The sequence below is a fragment of the Clinocottus analis genome, unplaced genomic scaffold, assembly GCF_023055335.1.
Source record: "Clinocottus analis isolate CAN_PGR_092001 unplaced genomic scaffold, fCliAna1.0.p SCAF_3, whole genome shotgun sequence".
Taxonomy (NCBI): Eukaryota; Metazoa; Chordata; class Actinopteri; order Perciformes; family Cottidae; genus Clinocottus; species Clinocottus analis.
The window spans coordinates 384564-405063 of NW_027176042.1; the positions used below are offsets into that span (position 1 = coordinate 384564).

Below are 20500 nucleotides of genomic sequence, written 5' to 3' on the forward strand. Positions count from 1 at the left end.
GTGCCGTCGTTGTTGTTACACAGACGTTTTAAATAAAGCAGAAGGACCAATTTGTGATTAGTCCAGATGAGTATTTTCCCACATGTGAACTGTAAATTTGTGCATTAGGGAGTGAAGTTGTCTTAGTGGAGATTATCTTTCCTTCCAAACTGTTCTGAAAAACTGAATGCATGCTCCTGGTTCAGTCATTAGCAGTCGCTCTTCTCATTTTCAAAGCGCCGTTATCTGCTGGGATTAGTAACGCTGAAAAGCGGCGTGATGTTCACTCGCCGTGTCGTAGTACTCTGCCTCAGTTTATTGACATTTTTATTGGGCAATCTCTTCCTCCTCTCTGTTTGTGTAAGCCATAGTCCATGGCAAAATCCTCTGTAGCGGAAATACAGTGATCTACTGTATAAGGTTGTGCGTGCGCTTCTGTGTATAGAGAAACAGCATTCCTTTGTCTGCGCTGCTTAATCAAAAAACTGTCCCCATATTTGGTCAGCCTACGAGAAATGGATGCTGATCTGGCGCACATCCTTTGTAAGCTTATTTTTTAATTAACTTATTTATTATCATCCTTTTGACCCCTCCTTGAACTCTTCCATTGATTTTTTTTTTTATTGTTCTGTCCTCCTTTTCTTTACCTTTTCCTCTCTCTCTCTCTCTCTCTCTCTCTCTCTCTCTCTCTCTCTCTCTCTGCAGTACTTTCTCTCTCCTCCTCTCAAAAGTCTGAGGCGTTCAAAGGCAGCCACGTTCTTTAATACTAATGGCCGTTCGTTTTGAAATAAAATAGTAGAAAGAGAACGAAGGGCCGTGAAAGGGGAGGAGGAGTTGAACATTTTGTAAAGAGCAGGTTTTATCTCTCAAGTCATCTGCCAAATACCTTCCATTCCATCTCACTCATGCAAAAAGAAATGCTGTGCAGCTGGTTGGCTGGTTATTGAACGACTCTCTCCATAACACTCAAACACACTTATAGATCCACACACTTGTTTATTTAGAATTCATTCATGGCTGTTAATTAATTCATCTCCAAATAAACAAAGAATGCCCTCAAAATATACATTGGGATTGGGATATCCAGCCATAGCAGCCCAAATAACATCCACCCTCGAGCTACAACGGGTGCCAAAGTATGGAAATACAATGCAAAGATCCATGAAATTATAACGATAAAATCCTAATTTTTTGAATGTATTAATATCATCAGAGATGGCAGGTGATGTGTATCATTACACCACTAAAGAGGTCTTAATCTTAATGTTATGTGCAAAATAAAACATGTATAAATGGTCAAATTGTAGATCCATCGCCTCCCACCTTTTAGCCGTAACTTGTATGTTATTTTGACTGCACTGTTTCTCCAAAGAGACAGATTTCGGTGAGCAGAGCTGTTTTAAAAGTCACTCAGACATATCACCCCAGTCGTCCGCTCTAAGTAGAGCTACAACAATGGCCTATGTATGTCATATCTGCTTGCAAACCTCTTTGCAAAAATAGTGACCGACGGAGCAAACGAAGGATAAGTTGTCCGGTGGACAAGTAGAAGAAGGTCTTGGGTTTTTGTGTGTGTGTGTGTGTGTGTGTGTGTGTGTGTGGATGTGCATGTATGCGTATGTGTGCGTGTGTTGGTGTCCAGCCTCCTCCATAGGCCATTGTCGAAAGAGGACAAGGCTGTCTTGGTCAATGATTTCTCCTCCTACATATACGCCTCATGATTGGCCGGACTCGACAGGAACGCAGCTTTTCCAGCCAATGAGCTGAGAGATCGAGGGGGAGCAGGGGTGGAGGGAGAGGTGGGGGGGTAAGGGTTCCTGCCCCTGGACCAAAATAGCCCGGTAAATACACTGCGGGCACTATGAGAACTGGAGCTGGACCACTGTTAAATGCTTTGTGTACAAACAAGGGACGCTTGTCAGCCGGGTACTGCTGAAGCATGCTGGCCAGTGTTCTCCTCTGTTGTGATAGGCACAACTCGCTGAGTGGCTTTGATACCAGTGTTTGTGTTTCTGCATCCAGGGATACAGGATGGGGAAGGAGAGTGTGGATGGAGGGGTAGTAATAGTTGGGTAATAGGAGAGTTGTTGTAACGCATTACTCAGAGGAGATCCATCAAATACTTGTTTGCACATACTGGGTATTCTGCGTGTGGCCTTCTGTTTGTGCAGACGTGTGTGTTGCAAACCAAGGCAGATGCGAATTGACCTGCGTATTGATTTAAAAGCCGACCACTCTGCTTTCTGGTTTAATATACAGCCGAGGTCTGATGAGGAGGAATGTCTTCAGTGATAGGTACCGCTTTGTTGGCTCAGCAAATCAGAGTCACGTCACTTTATAGAGAAGTTAACACTGACAATGGGGATATTCTTCTATGTATTACGCATAATCTCCCTAATGGAAAGCTCCTTTAATGATCCTGTCGGCAAGCAGTCATCAGTCTACCTTTTTGTTGTTTCGTTGATTTATTATTTGTGTGTCCGCTTTTGGAGAAGCGAGCTTGTGTTAAGGTCAATGGACGTCCGACCACTGAAAGCGCATGACATCATCCGCCCATTCACACCGATGGCAGTGGCCAAGGTGCCACCCGCCTATCAGGAGGAGCTAACATTCACGTAGGCTCATTTACGGGAGCAATTTGGGGTTAAGTGTCTCGCCCATGGACACATCGACATGGGCGAGCGGAGCCGGGGATCAAACCGGCGATGCTCTTGAAGGACGACCCTGCTCACCTTTTTCTCAGAGGCAACTTACTTTAATTTAAAGTGTGTGTGCGTTTAGAAAAAGCGTTGTGATTCGCAACGCTTTTGGTGTGAACGTAGCATCAGCCAGTTGTAAGCCGGATGTCTTTTGTCTACTGACCTAAATTCAAGGACATTTTATTTCAATAGTGCAAGTTACAAAAGCGCGAGCTGCACTGTAGCATCTCACATGCTCTAAAAAGAAGTTTCTTATGCGTTCACCTTCACAATGTCACATTTAATGTGTTTTGATGTCTCAAAAAGTTTTCCATTTACATCGGTCACAAGCTGATTAAGTTCTTCACGGTCACCTTACCTGTGCATATTGTTCAGAAGCATCCGGTTTGTTTGTTTTAACCAATACGTGACCGCACATTCTAACAAACTTACTGCTATGGATATTCTCTCTTTATAGCCATAAGGTGTACGATGTAATACTGACTGGACACAAATTATCATATACGGTGTTCCTCTTCAGGTCTGTGTATCTGTTAAGTTTTATGAGCAACTAAGCGTGGAGGTCTGTATTTGCATTCATGTGTGTGGTTGGGTGTGCAATTGAAGAAGTAAATATGCCGATTCACTGCCCTATAGCGCAGAAAAACACACATGCACAATGACCTGGCAGACAAAATGAGGAAATTCCATCGAGGGTCTATCGGTTTTATGCACGCTCAAGTGTAGGTGTTACTAAATGCAAATGCTGTGCACCGCTTCAGTGAGGAGGCTGGACGGAGGAGGAGTTCCACACGAGAGGGAGAAAACGAGCAAAGGAGATAACTTTACTGGACACAGGGCTCTCGTTGTTGAAGGCTAATTTAAGGGGACTTGGAGGAGGAAAACGAGGAGGAATAGGAAGCTGAGCTGGTGGTTACAGAGAAGGAGGAAGGTGACTAATAGAGACTGTCACTCGGCGTACTGGAGCCCGGCAGTGGAGGGGAGGGGGGGGTGCCATCACAACCAGTGAACCGGCATATGAATGCACTAGTTGGTCGGTCGCAGCCGCCAAACAACTGACAAGGGAGTGTGTGCGTCAACACGTGGAGGAGCAGATCTCTGTTGGCAACACTATGTTGTCTTTGGGATAGTTGAAGAGTCGCTGGTAAGGATCTAAAGTTATACCTATTGTACATGTATGTATCCATTCAGACTGACTCCGATAAATCTGAAATGAAACTGAACACGTCTGAGAAGTTTTAGTGTATTTTTTTTATTTATTATTAAACTAGTTCCTTTTGTAAGCTTGAATATGTCGACAGTAAACTGGTCATAGCATGTTGCATTTTCACCTTTTGTAAACCAGAAATAGCATCTGGAGTCATCACTTCATTGTTTAGCAATGTGATGATTGTTTGTTATGTGCGGCTAAGTGGAGGCTGAATGTCAGAGCGATGGCACTGATTGTGTTGCAGTCTGGTGGGGAGACAATGAAAGTTACCACATGAAGTACAACCGTTCTCTAATCTGAACTTTTATGCCAAAAGGCCGCAAATAAAAAATTGCCAAAGTGCCAAAGATAGCTTGTGTGTTTGCAGTGATCCAAAGTGATGTAACTATATGTGAATGGTGTGTGTGTGTGTGTGTGTGTGTGTGTGTGTGCCTAATGTTCAGCCTTATTGGCTTCAGATTTTACATTTACTTTAATGTTCCTTCTTATCATTTAAGTATTGTCCAATAAGTGGGGATTGATATCAAAATGTTAGAATCAAAGACTTTCTTGTCCAGACATTGTGGCATGACAAACAGAGGCTTTTTTTTCCAAGAGTTTCCTGCAAATGAAGTTGCAAAACAGGGAGTTGTGAAAACTGATGAAGGGAAAGAGGAAGTGGATGCTTGTGGTTATAATTGGTGATGCCGGCCTGTTGTCTTTCCTGTGTCTCTGTGTCGCACTTTGATTCATGGTGGTAAATGTGTTTTGAGCCTATTGTTGTCTTTTGCTCTCTCGTCCCTCAATGATCTGTGAACTGAGAAGAGCAGGACTTAGTTGACAGATTCACTCTGGACAAGCATCCCGATTGGTTGAACTATTTATAGACTGTGTTCAGAAGGTGACAGGCATCGGGACTCACACGCAATGTTGATGAGTTATTGTGATTCATTCAGATGGCCGTCAAAAAGGTTGCGTGAGCAGAAATGTAACGCTGTGAGCGTTAACCTTTTTGGAAACTGTGTGCAAAAATTGAACCAAACGACACAATTTTTTGACTGAAACGCTTTCCTAACAGGCCAATGCTTCATTTTATTGTGATGTTTGTTGGAAATTATGATTCTTTAGGTCCTAATATTTCCAAAAATATGTCTTATAAGTATGTGGGTTGTCGTTAAGACTCTGAACCATAAAGTTTGAACAAGTCGGGGCATTTTTACAGAATCTGGCTCGTGTTCATGCTGGATGTTCATAATTATGATCAAAACATCTTTTAGAAGTATTTTTTTGCAGATATACGACTTTTCCCCAAGACGTTGAACAAATACATACAATAAACACAAGTATTGAAATTAATTTGGGGTTGCTACGACGACTCAAACACAAAGAAAAAGAGATCTCGGGTTAAATAACACACAAGTTTACCAACAATTGACAGCAGTTGGCATGTATTCAACCCTCAACCCCGACCGTGCTAAATGTATAACCTATAAGGAAGAGCCTGCAGTGTTTTAAATATTTGACTGAGTGCACAACTCTGTCAGTCTTTGTGTTGTATGACCATCTCCAAGAAGAACACGCTGGAACCGCTACGCATTTGAAAAATGAAGGCGTTAAAACAGCCAGAAACCAGATAGGAGCGTGCCCCTCATACCAAACTCAACACTTTGATGTCCGAGAACCAGCTGCACAAGAGCTGCAGCAGTTTGCTTCATGGAAAACTGAACTACACAAAATCCAAATCGTGTCTCCTGCAACATAACGCAGAGTGTTTATACTCAGGTGCTTTGGTCTGTCGCTTCCCTCATTTCTGACGTGGAAATTCTTCTCTTTCCTGAGTTTGTGTGTGTGTGTGTGTGTGTGTGTGTGTGTGTTGCACATCTGCTGCTCGAACACTGCACTGCTTCCTCTGTTGCTCTCCCAGACTCACACGCACTGTAACACAATTTGTTACAGCTCGTCATTCCATCTGTGCATTTTGCTGTTTTAACCGACCATCTTTGTTTTCTCTTTGTTTTTGTTTGTTTGTGTGTCGTTTCCCACCTGCATCGCCTTCCTTCATCTCTCGCCGGCCCCATGACCTCCCCCCTGCAGATTGCCATCCACTTTCTCCAGCATCCCGATATGTAGTCGGCAGCACGAGAAGAGCGTATTTCCCTCGTTCGCGAACACTTTTTTCCTCTTAAACAGGTAACTGCACATGTCAAAGCTGATGATCCGGACTTAAATGTCCCCTGTATGCTGTAACTTAACCCTGAGTGCCTGATGTAATTTGTACAGATGTTGGGTGGGAACAGGAATGTTTATTTATTTAAAGCAACAGAATACCAGTCCTAAGTGTTTGAACATGATTTGAGTGTCCAGTCGGTCTGTCTGCACGTCCGAATGTGTGTCCTGTCGCTAAGGAATACAGCTGTTTGTGTGTGCGAGACCAAAGAGGAAGGGGTAAGGACGACATACTTGCCGTGCCAGTCATGTCACATAATCCTACCAACGACACACATTGAGCGTGTGAGGCCGTGCTTTAGGGAATATTGATATTTTAAATATGCCTACGCCTCGTCAGATGCTGTAGAGCGGCAATCCACACGCACACTTACCTTTTTTGTGTGCGTGTCCCCTCGTAACCCTTAACTGCACACACACGCGCACACATGGACAGATGCGTGCAGATACGTACACACACACACACACAAAAAAAACACACCGAGGCTCAGGGGAACAGGGTGTTCCTGAAAAGGAGAACAGAGAGCAGAGGGGGTTATTTTAGTCATTAGAGCAGGCAGACAGATAGCTTAATGCGGAAAGTGTGTGTGTGTGTGTGAGTGAGAAAGTAAGAATGTGCAGTGATGGAAAAGCTGGTGAAGCACAGTGCAGTGTTACATTTAGAACCTTTGTGATCTTAACAAGAGGTTGGACTAAAGCGTGACCTAAAACGCTCCATCAAAGTATCAAAGATGATTGTCAATGGTTGTTCAAATGCTACAAAATGACTTGAACGACGTCGTTAACGCTGTGGTTGAGGTTTCACGACTGAGGTTCGAGGTTTCTTGAGTTTGAGTTGCCGTGCCGGATGGCTGAGATCGTAATACAGACGTAAAATCTATTGTAAAAATGCTTCTGCACTTGTCAATATCTCAGTAGATTGTCTTTGAATTGCATGCCGCAGCTGCGGCCTCGTGTACTCGTGGATGCACGCAAGAGTGAGTGCGTGTGTGTGTGTGTGTGTGTGTGTGTGTGTGTGTGTGTGTGTGTGTGTGTGTGTGTGTGTGTGTTGCATTCACATCCCACAGTCAAATGCTTAATGTAGGCTGTTGTAAAGGCCTTTCTTGGCAAGGCACAGTCGATTCTAAAAATACACACTCTACAAATTAACACCGTGTCTTTGAGCACAGGTGCCATGGCCTCACACTGCTTCCCAAGTGTGTGTACTTGTGTGCTTTATGTCTACGAGTGTGACACTTTGGCCGTGTGTGTGTATGTGTGTGTGTGTATAGGAATTAGCTAAAGCTAAACACAGCATGTTTAATGTATTCCATGTTTCCATTGTGTGCTTTTTGTTGGCATTTATGTTCGTGACTAATCTGTGGCACGATCCAGAGTAGACCTCTGACCCCGGGCTTCCTCCGCTCCACATCCTCCCACTGGCGGTTTGAAGTGAAGGCGCTGTGACATCACAGCGTCGGACGCACAATGGCCGCTGTGTGCTCTTACTGCGTCACAGATGCTCGCTTACCCCCCAGTGGATGCCGGGCAATGAGAAGACCATGTGGGTGATCATGCTGCCTGGTAGCAGTGTGTCACTATAGGATATTAGGAAGTGATATCCCATCAGTGTGTGTGTGTGTGTGTGCGCGTATGTGTTAAAGGACATATACGTATTCTGTGTCAAGGCTGAGTCACACTTGAAGGCTTTATGACATGCATATAGCTTCATTTCGCTTGGAAAGTTAGGTGGTGTTACGTAAACATGGTGTCATAAGCGTTTTCCCACATTAGGTTAGCATGTCAAGCTTCAGGTAGTGTTTTTATGCCGGGCACTACGTGTTAATGGTTTTCTGTCAGGTCCTCTCTTGTGAAGAAGATATCTTCGTCTTGTGTAAGTTTCTTCAACTTTGGCACAAACGTTGAGCTTATTCAAATTTGGAGGTCGAAGGTCACAGTGACCTCACACACAAAACGTTTTTTTTTTGGCCCATAACTCAACAATTAAAAAGGTCTTTTATTGACAATTTCCCTCAAAAATCAACAGCCTAGATGTGTATCCGGAGACCTTTGAGGCGTAGAGTACACATCCTCCTCTGGCTGGCATTCCTACCTTACCGATTGAGTTTGTGAGGCTATAAATACACTGCGCAGCGTTCCACCGCTGTGTGTGTGTGTATATGTGCAAAGACACTTGTTTGTTTGTTTAAGTAGGCACCTTGAAAGAGACAACTACTCCTACTATCATGAGAGGGCATGTTGCTGAAGCTGCAGATGTTAGCAGCAGGTACAAAAGTTGTTTCTGTTGTCAGCAGTAGGAGTTTACATTATATGAATAGTGTGTACTTTTTGTTTATGGAAGTTTGGATTCACTGGGCGTGGAGTCGGCCCGAGTCCAAGTTCGGCTCCACGTTTGTGTTCGAGTGTTTCAATGTGCATCTCTCCATGGGTGTGTGTGTGTTTTTTCATGTGGGACATCCAATGGGCACAAAGCGGGCAGTGTGTGCCCCCTCGGGTGCTGAAATGTACACTTCGGACAACAGGCGGCTTCAGTCCTCAATAGGAGCTGCCCTTCTTATTGTACCTCACGCACAATGAGCTTTTCTCTGGCTCTCTCCCTCTCTGTCTTTCTCTCTTTATGACCATGTACAGACCGCATTTCTGATGAGAGACGGGAGGAATCTCAGATTCTGATTGGTTGCTTGGACCCTGATGTCCCCGTCACTGCTCTTCTGTGTGTAGTTGTCTCGCGACACATGAACCGTCAGCAGAGGCATCAGTAAGCAGTAGAAACCAGTCCCTTGAACGGTTTCATTACACCTGTGTGAGTCCAGATGAGCTGAGTCACCCAGGGGTGCAGGGGATGAACGCAAGTCATTGCAGAAGAGGAACTGTCAGTTCTGGGATTCCCCATCGAGTGTGTGCATGTATACATATGTGTGTGTGTGTGTGTGTGTGTGTGTATGTGTGTGTGTGTGTGTGTGTGTGTGTGTGTGTGTGTGTGTGTGTGTGTGTGTGTGTGTGTGTGTGTGTGTGTGTGTGTGTGTGTGTGTGTGTGTGTGTGTGTGTATGTGTGAGACAAACCAGGAGGAAGTGTCGTAAAGGGTTTGTGGGTGTTCCCCCATCGTCCTTCTGCTCACATGATCGCCCAAGAACAACAAGACCACATGACTCCCACATGACCTCTCCAGCGTTATCGAGGAAGTACCTTGCCAGGAACCGAGTTAGGGACCAGTCAGAGCGACGGCTAACCTATCCCACCTACAGCCTTCTTATAAACATGATATTTCATACGAAATCTTATTGGATGATGTCACAGCTACGCAGATAACCGTGCTCTGGTTTACTGTAATTGCACAACAGGGCCCATTGCGATACGTATGATTCATTGTTATTTCTCTGTTTCTGTGATTTATCCACAGCCACTTGATCGTTTCGCACAGTTTCAATTGAAGGTGACCGAGTGCCTTTTGATTCAGTAGGAACATAGAGGTCGTATGAGTGGAAGACAGCTTGCCCAGTGATGGACCCAGAAGTACAAGGTCCCAGAACTTTCCGGTGTCTGTAAAAAAGAGCCTCCAATGATGATGACGGTGATGGGTTGGTGTTTTACCCAGAGTTAGACGACAGGCCCAGGATGTGTTTAGCCTAGCCTGACTGAACATAGTGTCATAGTTAGCTTGAACCGAGGTGATCTGTCGTGATCATTTTCTTTGAATGAGAAAGTTGATGCTCAAATCACAGACGATGATCAATTGCGCAAGACAAGTATAGTGTGAAGAGCATCCAACCACAAAGACAAGTATATCACAACATTGCACACCTCCCCGTCTCCTATCTCTCTCGTAATGCAACCATTAGCAATGCTCACTGGATCAGATCACTTGACCTGCAGCGTCGACTCTCGATGGCTACTCTTCTTGTTTGGGAATCTACTTTGTTTTCCCTTTCCCTCCTATGACCCAGCTCCCTCTTCACTCTCTTTTCGTCCTTCCTCCTCAACAGCTTCCTCTACCTCTCGGGCTGGACTGCGGTGCACTGACGTCGGCTCGCCCTCCCCTGCCCCCTCGCCCCCCAGCGATGGCCTCGCGCGTTGGCCTGCGGATGCAGGTACAATGCAACCACCGTCCGATATGCAGCCTTTGATTAGCTATCAATTTCAAACTCTATTTGTGGCGTTGTTTCGTCGAATAGACCCTGGAGAGAAAAGTATTCTGGTCAATGTCAGATGTCTTTGTGGGTCTGACATTGATTTGAAGGGCATATACGTTCAGCAACTACTGATAAATATAGCCATGCTATTTGGCCTTGCATATTTTTTTTATATATTTACTGTGTATACTTTTCGTACAGGTTATTTTAATAAATGTGTGTCACCAGTTGTGCTTTTCTAGCAACTGTTGGTGTCCGCTCTTGCTGGGAGGGAGAGAAAAGTAAAAAAAGTGAAATCACCCAGCACAGGCAGCTTATAGGTCACGATGCTTTAAGTATTCCTACGATACTTGTGTGTCGTGTGTCCAGCTGATGCGAGACCAGCTGCAGCAAGAGGAGCAGCGTGAGAGGCAGCAGATACAGCAGCATCAGCAGCAGAATGCAGCCCTGCAGTACATGCAGCATTGCATGGCCGGGCCGCCTGCACCCACGCCAGCCATCAGCACCCCGCAGCATCACCAAAGCATGCAGGTCCCCGTGGAGGTTCTTAAGGTCAGTCGGGCTGCAACTAATTATGTATTTTTTCATCAATTAATGCTCTATTTGACTTAATTGATGAATAATTAATTCAATTAAGTCAAAGCAATTTCAGAAATGTGTAAAAAATGTCTTTTGTATGTCAAAAAGTGACAATGATATGAGAAGCTGGAACAAGTGAATGCATTTCTGATTCATTAATGACTGAAAAGAATTGTGAAATGTCTTTATTTTGATGTTGATATACACTACCGCTCAAAAGTTTGGGTCATTTAGAAATGTCTTTATTTTTCAAAGCAAAGCACTGATTTTAAATGAAGATAACATTAAATGAATCATAAATACACTCTATACATTGTTAATGTGGTAAAAGACTATTCTAGGTGGAAACATCTGTTTTTTAATGAAATATCTACATATAGGTGTATAGAGGCCCATTTCCAGCATCACTCCAGAGTTCTGATGGTACATTGTGTTTGATCGTCACCTTAGAAGACTAATGGATAAAATGAAAACCCTTAAAAACCATTGAAAATCCTTAAAACATGTTAAAAACCTTTAAAACCCTTTAAAACCCTTGAAAGTATTTTTTTTAAACTTAAAAATCCCTTTAAACCCTTCAAAAAACACGTACAAACACTTAAAAACCCTTAAGCAGTGATGCTACACAGCTGAAAACAGCTCTGCTGGTGAGAGAAGCTACAAAACTGTTCTTCCTTTGAGCTGGTTGAGGATCTGGAGCATCACATTTGTGGGTCCATTAAACTCTCAAAATGGCCAGAAGAGCAGAGAGTTTCATGTGAAACTCTCCGGTCTGTTCTTGTTCTTACACATGAAGGATATTTCATGAGAGAGAACTTGCGAAGAAACTGAAAATGTGTCTGGGTGACCCCACACTTTTGAACGGTTGTGTATTAATTACTTAATTGATTTATTGTTTCAAGTTAGTGTGTAAATGGTTGAAAATATCTTATTTTCTAAGGTAATAATTTTGTTTAACACAGGAAGAAATAAATAACGGGTATTTGTGATTGTATATAATGTTACATGAACACAGAATCCCCTTCATCCTTCTACAAACTACTAATAAACCAACTCATAACAACAAGAGAAGTACAATCAAATTTCTGGTCATCATGCAAACGCACTACAAAATACAAAACGCTCAACAGATCTCATTGAGGGGATTAGCGGAAGAGAGTAAAGATGTTGGATTGGGTGGGTGGGGGTGGGAGTGGGGGGGTCCAAAAGGACAAGGGGGGGCCGGGGCACTTCCATTAATCCACTCACATGCTGCTGAGCGGCCGGGTGCAGCGGAGCTGGTCAGGGCTTCACCGGGCGTTGTGGCCTCTCACGAGGCAGCACTGCCACACAGGGGGAACTTCAGGGACACATTTTGAAAAGGAGAAAAAAAAAAACACGCACGGCGAGGAAAAATGCGGTGGATCAGCAAACAGGTAGGGAGACAGAAAGGAGTGGGGGGGGAGGGGGGGACGGGCAGATAAGAGATGTTTGACATGTTTTTTGCGATAAGACAGACGGGAGCGAGGCAGCTCGTGTGACTCATGATGAAGCTGAAGTGACATTTTGCCTAATTCCAAAGATGCTTGTTTGCGTCCTTATCTTTGATGGTGTGTGCGTGTGTGTGTGTGGGTTTGCGCAATACTCCATTATGTCTGCGTGGGTGGCTTTATGGTATTGTGAACCGTAAATGTTTCGTATGCACAGGTAACTGGAGCAATTTGCTGCATGGACAATTTACACAGTTTACAGTCTTTTAGAGTCGTCTTTCCTTTCATTTTGTTGAGGCGATCCGTCTGTCCATCAGTCGGAGCAGTGTTTTCTCCGGACTCCATGTGTGCTGACAGCGCTCGCTTTCTCCAAATAGGTCAAATAGTTACGACTGAACTGTTGTTACTTTGACTTAAAATGCCTTTTGGGTCTCGTGAGCCAATCAGCGGTTTGTCAATACGTGCTGCGAAGAAAAAAACACACGAATTAGCGCGCAGGTGTAAAAGCATGTTTTTATGAAAGCGTTTCTGGTTCATTTGATGTAATCCTGCTGTTGGTTATTAAACAGAGGGGGGTTTGGGTTGAGTCGTTCTCCGTTGTAATGGGGAGCAGGCCTGTTTCTCTATTGAGCGTTACTCTTTGATGTGAAGGAATGAGGCCAGTCCATTGCTTTATGTAGCCACACCAGAGGATTTAGTGGCTTTACTCCTGTAGGATTTACTACTGACTTAATGCTGCGGCGTCCTCGTGCCATCACAGTGTTATGGGACGGGGATAATGAGGTGTGCCTCTGAAGCACATGCTCCGTGTGCTATGTGTTTATTCAAACATGCTGAGATAAAATGCAACACGCTAACCATTTATGTATTCACGCAATTCTGATGTTACCGCTGTTTTCTTGTGGAGTTTGTACCGTTACAAAATAGGAAAAAAATGCTTAAATCTATGCGTTTGCTTTTATTTATTATTCCAATTAATTATTTATTTAGTTTATTTTGAAGGGCCGAGTACAGATAAGTGGACTTTAAACTGCGTTAGCTGTGAAATAGCCAATATAGTCGCATTACTTACTCTCACAGATTGTGTTTGTATCACATATTGTTTCTCTAAATAACATTAACTTGCCTATTTATGTACTTACTTTAAATCCTGTATATACTGTCCATGAAGAATTGGATCAATGTGCAAAATGAATAACAATGTATCGCATCCTGTTGCTGTCTTTCCCTAACACAGGTACAGACCCACCTGGAGAACCCTACAGACTACCACATCCGTCAGTCTCGGCGGCAGCAGGTGAAAGAATACCTGTCCACCACCTTTGCCACCAAACAGGTACCTTGTTGGATGCCTTCCTCCTCTGTGCTCTGTGTCCGTTTGCCTCGCATGAGATTCAATCCATCTAAATAGCCTGTCTCTGTGTTTTGGACTGGTTTGTCCCAACAATCCACAGAACATCTAAGCCAGTACTCAGAGAGATGATGGCGTTAATGACTGTCTCTCTCTGTCTGTGTAGACGGTCCATGCAGTAGCAGGGCTGGTGCCACCCTCTCCTCCCACTCACATGGGACCCACGGGGGGTTCAGCGTCTGCACCGCCGCCCCTCCGCTCCCCACACATGCGCACCGAGCAGCTCATGTCTGGAAACAGTGCCCCCAACAGCCCCATGGCCATGCTCAACATCAGCTCCAGCCACGAGACAGAGGTAGACGCCCGCAAGCGTTGGCAGACACTGGCATACACAATTCCTGGTCATATTATAAAGTACAGTTCATAAGAACCAGATTAAACAAATATCCCCCAAAATATATGACTCAAATACACTCCTATATACAATTGTGAAGATTTAATGTAGCCCCCAAAGTGACATTATCTCCACATCATAATGGTTTTATAGCTCTTGGGTCGGGTGGAGCAACATTTGTGAATGCATCGGTGTTAATGTGTCGTGCGTACAGTTGGTGTGTGGATGAATGTGTTGGTTAACTGAGGCTATCATTGGAATTTAAACTCTCCATTATGGCCCTGCAACAGTAATTACAGCTTAACAAGTGACAGGGGAACAGCAGAATGTAAGGCCCTTTGAACCTGGTAGACTTTGACCCAAGCTCTTCTTTTAGTCTCTGCGAGAAAACAGTCTTGCTCGTGAGTCCCCGGGACATGATAGATTTCTTTAAAGGCGGCTCTCGAGGCACCTGGATGCCTTCAACCCGCTGGTTTCAGGTGCTTTGATAAACACTTTAGTAGTTCTTCTTTGCATGGAAAAGGCACATTTAGTTGCAGTTTTTTTGTCTTTAAATTATCCATGATAGGTCTTTAAGCTTGTCAAAATCATACAAGAGACATCCCAGGGTTTTTCTTCCAGATGGATGATGTCATTGATGACATCATCAGCATGCAGTCCAATTATGACGATATTCAGGCATACATTGACCCTGTCCAGATGCCAAACACAGTAAGTAGAACCAAGCCACAAACAAAGTGTGATTCCAGGACTCTCTTGTTTATCTCGTCTTCTAAACATCGAATGTACTTTGGACTTCTTTTTCAGTTACATATTTTAGATTATCACCAAACATTTCAGGTTTTTTTGTTTTTTTGTTTTTTTTGTAGGGGGTGTGGGGTCCATATCTTAAAGGAAGTCTAACAACACAGGATGTGTGATATCTCCACGTTAGACATATTTGTTAATGCGGGCTATGCACAACTTGACATGGATGCCTTTTGGCATTTTATCTTTCCCTTCAAACAAAAGCAACATGCAATTGTATTAAAACAAATGCAAATAGGTGAAGTCAAATCTTTCACAAAGTGTTTTTCCAATAGCTAGAGCTTTTTGAGTGATCATTAACCTTATTTCAGATCATAATTGAATCATTGCTGTTACCTGTAATACACTCGCAATATATGGATGTACCTTGAATGCATCACCTCTGAAATTATATAATGTTGTACAGTATTCACAGAACAAGTCCTCTGACTCCCTCATACACTTCAGGTTATATTTTGGGCCAGGTTTTGCCTAATTTCGTCATAGGATTGGACAAGTCAAGTCATCACCACTCAAGACGTTGGCTTTTCAGTAGTTTCTGTTTTACTGTTCGGGATTCGGTCTCATGCTATCTCCCCGTTCATTGATTGTCAATGTTCTTAGTTTGTGTTGCTGTTTTCAGGGATGGTGTTGTTGCAGTTCTTACAGCTGTTTCCATATTGCAAAGCAGCCATTGAAAACATAGCTTTAATCCAGATTTCTTTGTTGTCCGTCTCTTCCTGCATGCTCCCATCTGTCCTAACGAACTCACACTCACACACACACACTCTCACACACACACACACACACACATGAAAATGTGTATAATTGACTTAAGCCCTAAACATTCCACCCTTAATCCACGATGGAAGTGGTTAAAAACTGTACGGGAAGACATGTCAGACGAGGACTGTACAGCGCTCTGTCTGAAGGAACCAACTCCGAAAATTAACAATTAAACTGCCAGCCGTTAGAGTTCAACTTGTTTACAAGATGTTCGGAGGAAGATAGGGAGGTGGAGAAGTAGGGGGGGGAGGGAGGAGGGAAAGGGGGATGTGGGCAATTTCTGCGAAGGGGAAAACAGGCTGAAAGTCCAGTTAGGGGAAAGTTCACTCTTGTTTGGTGGGGAGGTAGAAGAAAGACAGGACTCGGTGTTGCCGAGGTCAGTCTCCCAGGACAGGGGTGGTGGCAGTGCCAGAGTCCGCTGTGGGTGTGTGTGTGTGTGTGTGTGTGTGTGAGGGAGAAGAAGAAGAAACGCCACTGGCCCGAGCGAGGGAAGGAGCAGAGGATGAAGGAGATGAATAAGACGTATGCCATTGTGGAGGTTTTTGAAGGCGAACAGATTCAGCTGGTAAGACACTGCAGCGCTGCGCGTCAGACTCGCTCGCATTACTTTGGTTATTGTTGCAGTTTAGCGTTCAGTCAGAGTGAACCACAGGATGCAGGGACAGCTCTAACTCCCAGCCTCAAGTCCCTGATTATGAAATGAGCCACAGCAGGGGCGGCGGGATGGGGGGGAGGTTTTATTTTTGTGTTTGTGCATGTGATGGAAGACTTAAAAGCAGAGTTATTGCATGTTTTAGTTGATATCGGGCATCACGTTGGACGCAAGTATGAATATTAGCAACTAGTGCAGTTCAGTTTGATCGGTCGTCTGTCTGACTCACTGCTTCACAGCTTTGTGTGTGTGTGTGTGTGTGTGTGTGTGTGTGTGTGTGTGTGAGTGTGAGAGGGGAAACCCCCAAAGCCTCCTGTTGCTTTATATGATAATATGTCCTCTGCAGAAGATAAAGGCTTTAATCAATGTGACTGTGTCTTCATGTGTTTGGATGTACGTCTGGGTACTTAACATTACACTGATTGATTAGATTAGGTGAATGATCAACCCTGAGAGGAGGGGGGAGGGGGTGTTAGTGAGTGAGTCAGTTCAATATGTTAATAGTGCTGCATCAGAACATTCTACAGATGATGTGTACAGTTTTTTTCTGTTGTGTTAGAAATACACTGGAATAAAAACTTATTCCCAACTGACAGACTAGTGAGCAAAAAAAAACAAAAAACCTGCTAATCCTGATGGGGATTAAAGCAGCAAACTCCATGGAATTCTTGGAATCTCAAAGTTAAGTAAAAGCTGGGAATGCCACTGAATACCAGGCACAATTGAACAGTTTTGGATCTGACGCGAGTGTGTATGGATGGTTACACTGAGCTTATACTGTGTCCATGAAAAACTTGCTTGCTCTAATTGAGCTAGATGGGGAGAGTTCGGCTGGCCGGCCTGGACACGGCAGGTCAATGCAGAAGAATAGAGGAGTCTGGGAGTTATTTGTCAGTTTTTTTATTTAAATTGTCAGCAGAAAACATGAAGTAACCATAATGTCAGCCATTATGAACAGATTTTATTCTGGGTTGTTGTCTACAACATACTTATATTGATGAAAACAACAGTAGAAAGCGGTTATTATGTTTTCCCAGCTGTAGTTTTTATTTGGAGTCTAGGTAGGCCCGCCATCGTTTCATAATGAACTAGAAATATTTAATTATTAAGCGGTTGGGTTCTGCAAGCAGTCTTGAAACAGGCAACCCCCTGAGCTTATTTACCATATTATTTGGTGAGTGTGACTTTTTTTTTTGCTGTGTCAGCACTATTTATATCGATACAACCAATATGTTGATGGTTAAAATGTTTACTAACGTCCAGCATTGTGTACAACAAATACTGCGGCAGATTGACGCACATAACTTTTTTTTAAAGTGTGCAAAATGTTTGACATTCCCTCGTCTGGGGTCTGAGGTCCACCCGGCACAGTCGACATCACGAAAATCCTCCCGCTCCCATTTTAAGTCCCAGCATGCCCCATTCAGACAATCTTTTGGCTTAAAATACGTAAAATCTCTATTTTTTAACCAAACGACAGTTTTTTTGACTGAAACTCCTTCCTAACAGGACAAGACTTTGTTTTATTGTGATTTTTGTTGCAGATTCTGATTCTTTAGGTCCTAATCTTTCCAAAAAGGTGTCTTATTGACGCTCCAGGAGGCATTTTTGGGGAATCTGGCTCATATCATGCTGCATGTTCATAGTTGCGATCAAAATATCTTTTAAAAGTGTTGTTTTTTTTGCAGATATACATTTTCTTCCCAAGACTTTGCTGAACAAATACATACAATAAACACAAGTATTGTAATTAATTTGGGGTTCCTACGACGACTCAAACACAGGGAAGAAACACGCAGGGAAAAGGAGGTCTGGAGCCAAAACTGGGTTAAGATGTAATTTTCATACATTTGGCCCAAGTGTGACCCACAACAATATAAATTCCTCCTCACAAGTAAAGATTACACTCCATCCCCCCACTCTTTTGTGAGTTTTTTAACAAAGTGTATCATTTGAAGTGAACCTGAGGAGGTGTGTGTGTGTGTGCGTGAGTGTGTGCGTGTGTTTATGCGTGTAATTGTGTTTGATCTCACATTTCACAGTAGCTAACAGATAAGGTATCTTCTTTATCTTTCAGGCCTCATTAGCAGTGTCACATTTGCCCTCACCTCAGGGCATCAAAAGTCCATCGCACTCAAACTATACAGCACAATTAAAAGGAAATCACGTCTCTTTAGGAGTCCATACAAAACTAAATCGCGGCTTTTACACAACGTCTAAAGTGCAAGAGTTAGGACCCCACTCCACAAGTGTGAGTTCGGGAGCTGCAGAAGGCAGAGGAGCGAATCAAGCCGTAAAGAGAGAGAGATAAGACCGACAAGATGATAGTCAATCATTGCTGTGTGTTTGGCAGGCAGCTCTGAGGTGTGATATTGTTGCATTATCTTCCGCTATCTGCTCTTTACAGCACACTAAACACGAACACTGCCTTTATAAAGATCCTTACCAAGGTGTATGGAGCCGTAAAGGTCTAGGAAACGGTTAAATAATCTGGATTGAAGACCAGTGTGACCTCAGTTTGATTCAGCATTACCTTCTGTTTTAATTCCTTTTATATCATTTTATTAACTTCAACATTCAGTAAAATGGCGGACTTTGGACATTGATGGCATTGATGCCATTGGGTTGTGTGTGTGTGTGTGTGTGTTGTTTTTACTTTACTCCCCTTCATTCACAACCAATCTGTTTCTGAACACAGCATTGCATCGAGGTGTCCATCAATGTTTTTTCACTCTCCTGCTCCTTCATCCCACACAGTCAGTGAAAGTGATGATTTCAAAGTAAATTTCATGTGATTGTTGGTTTTCAAAATGTGTATATTTGCTGTGTGTGTGTGTGTGTGTGTCCAGCTCCCCTTGTCTAGCAGTCACCTGGATGTGTATACAGGTCAGGGGATGAAGGGTCCAGCCATTGCCATGACCAGCAACTCCTGTCCCGCCAACCTGACCATCAAACGAGAACTGACAGGTGCGAAAAAGATGAAGTCGTACACTTTGTAAACCGCTCAGATCGATACAGTGTTTGTCGTTGAGTGAAGTTTAAACGTTTCCTTCCCACACTGCGTCTTAACCTGCAATGTATGTTGTAGCATTTGATGAATTGTCAAGAACAGGCTCCGTCTCAGACATTAGTTAATCACTTTGTGTTCCTGCAAAGCTACAGAAGCCCGTGCGCTGGCCAAGGAGAGACAAAAGAAAGACAACCACAATCTGAGTAAGTCTTTCCCTCAGCATGCTCTTTTTATAAGGAAGCCCTAAACGCTCAGCATTTATGGAAATAAGATAACATGGATTATATATTTTGGGAAGAATTATAAAACATTGACTGATTTTTACAAGATTCCAGTTCATAGTCAGGACATCTCCGACTCTAGATACTGAAATTAGTATTTTACTTTGTAAACTCCCTGAATTAATACAATAGTCTTGAGATTTGAAGACCGATGTCTTCAAATGAAATTCATCAGCCAGTCAGGAATTACTTTAATTTTATTTTATTAGCAACCAGAGACTTCTCCCTCATGATTTTAGTCATTTATTCAGGACACAGGTAACATGCTTGTGAATATAATCCATGTAATCTCTTTCCAAACATGCACTTGGATGAACACTTCTTAACAACGTAGTCACATGTGCAACAAGTCAGTTCACTTCGGGCTCAATTGAGAGGAAATTAACTTTTTTTTTTCTGTGAAAAAGTGTCAAAGCTGGATTTCTCCAGTTAATTACGATGTTAAAGTGTTTGAATCGTGTCCGTTTAGGGCTTCCGTACGTGATATATAATTGATATGCCTCCTTTTCAGCCTCAGCAGTACTGCACATGAAACAAGCACACACACACACTCACACACTCCACCCACACACACTCACACACTCCACCCACACACACCATAATCTCTTTCTTGCAAAAACAGTTTTTATAGCCTTACACTGATTTAGCTGACTTAGTGCAACTAGTGGGTGGATGGTTAACCTGCTAATTTCTGCTGTCCTGGCACAAGAGTGAGAGTGTGTGTGTGTGTGTGTGTGTGTGTGTGTGTGTGTGTGTGTGTGTGTGTGTGTGTGTGTGTGTGTGTGTGTGTGTGTGTGTGTGTGTGTGTGTGTGTGTGTGTGTGTGTGTGTCTGTCTGTCTGTCTGTCTGTCTGTCTGCACCTAAATGTTTGTCCGTTTTTGTACTTTATTGTATATATCTAGTGTGCACTTTTATGTACTTTTCTCATGGTTAACCTGGTAATTTCTAGTGTGTGTGTGTGTGTGTGT

The 20500-nt window shown here is 43.3% G+C and overlaps 1 protein-coding gene across 3 annotated transcripts in view; it reads left to right on the forward strand.

Moving 5' to 3' along the window:
* Positions 1-20500, forward strand: part of tfeb (transcription factor EB) — a 29278-nt gene that overhangs the window by 5854 nt on the left and 2924 nt on the right. The window contains exons 2-9 of one of the 3 annotated variants that reach the window (XM_068594486.1): positions 5962-6057; positions 10078-10182; positions 10594-10776; positions 13510-13608; positions 13790-13978; positions 14639-14728; positions 19091-19208; positions 19398-19454. In XM_068594486.1, the coding sequence (XP_068450587.1) occupies positions 10153-10182; positions 10594-10776; positions 13510-13608; positions 13790-13978; positions 14639-14728; positions 19091-19208; positions 19398-19454 (766 nt within the window). In that variant the 5' untranslated portion in view covers positions 5962-6057; positions 10078-10152. The remainder of the gene's footprint in view (positions 1-5961; positions 6058-10077; positions 10183-10593; positions 10777-13509; positions 13609-13789; positions 13979-14638; positions 14729-19090; positions 19209-19397; positions 19455-20500) is intronic. The other 2 variants (XM_068594487.1, XM_068594488.1) reach the window with 2 other exon arrangements.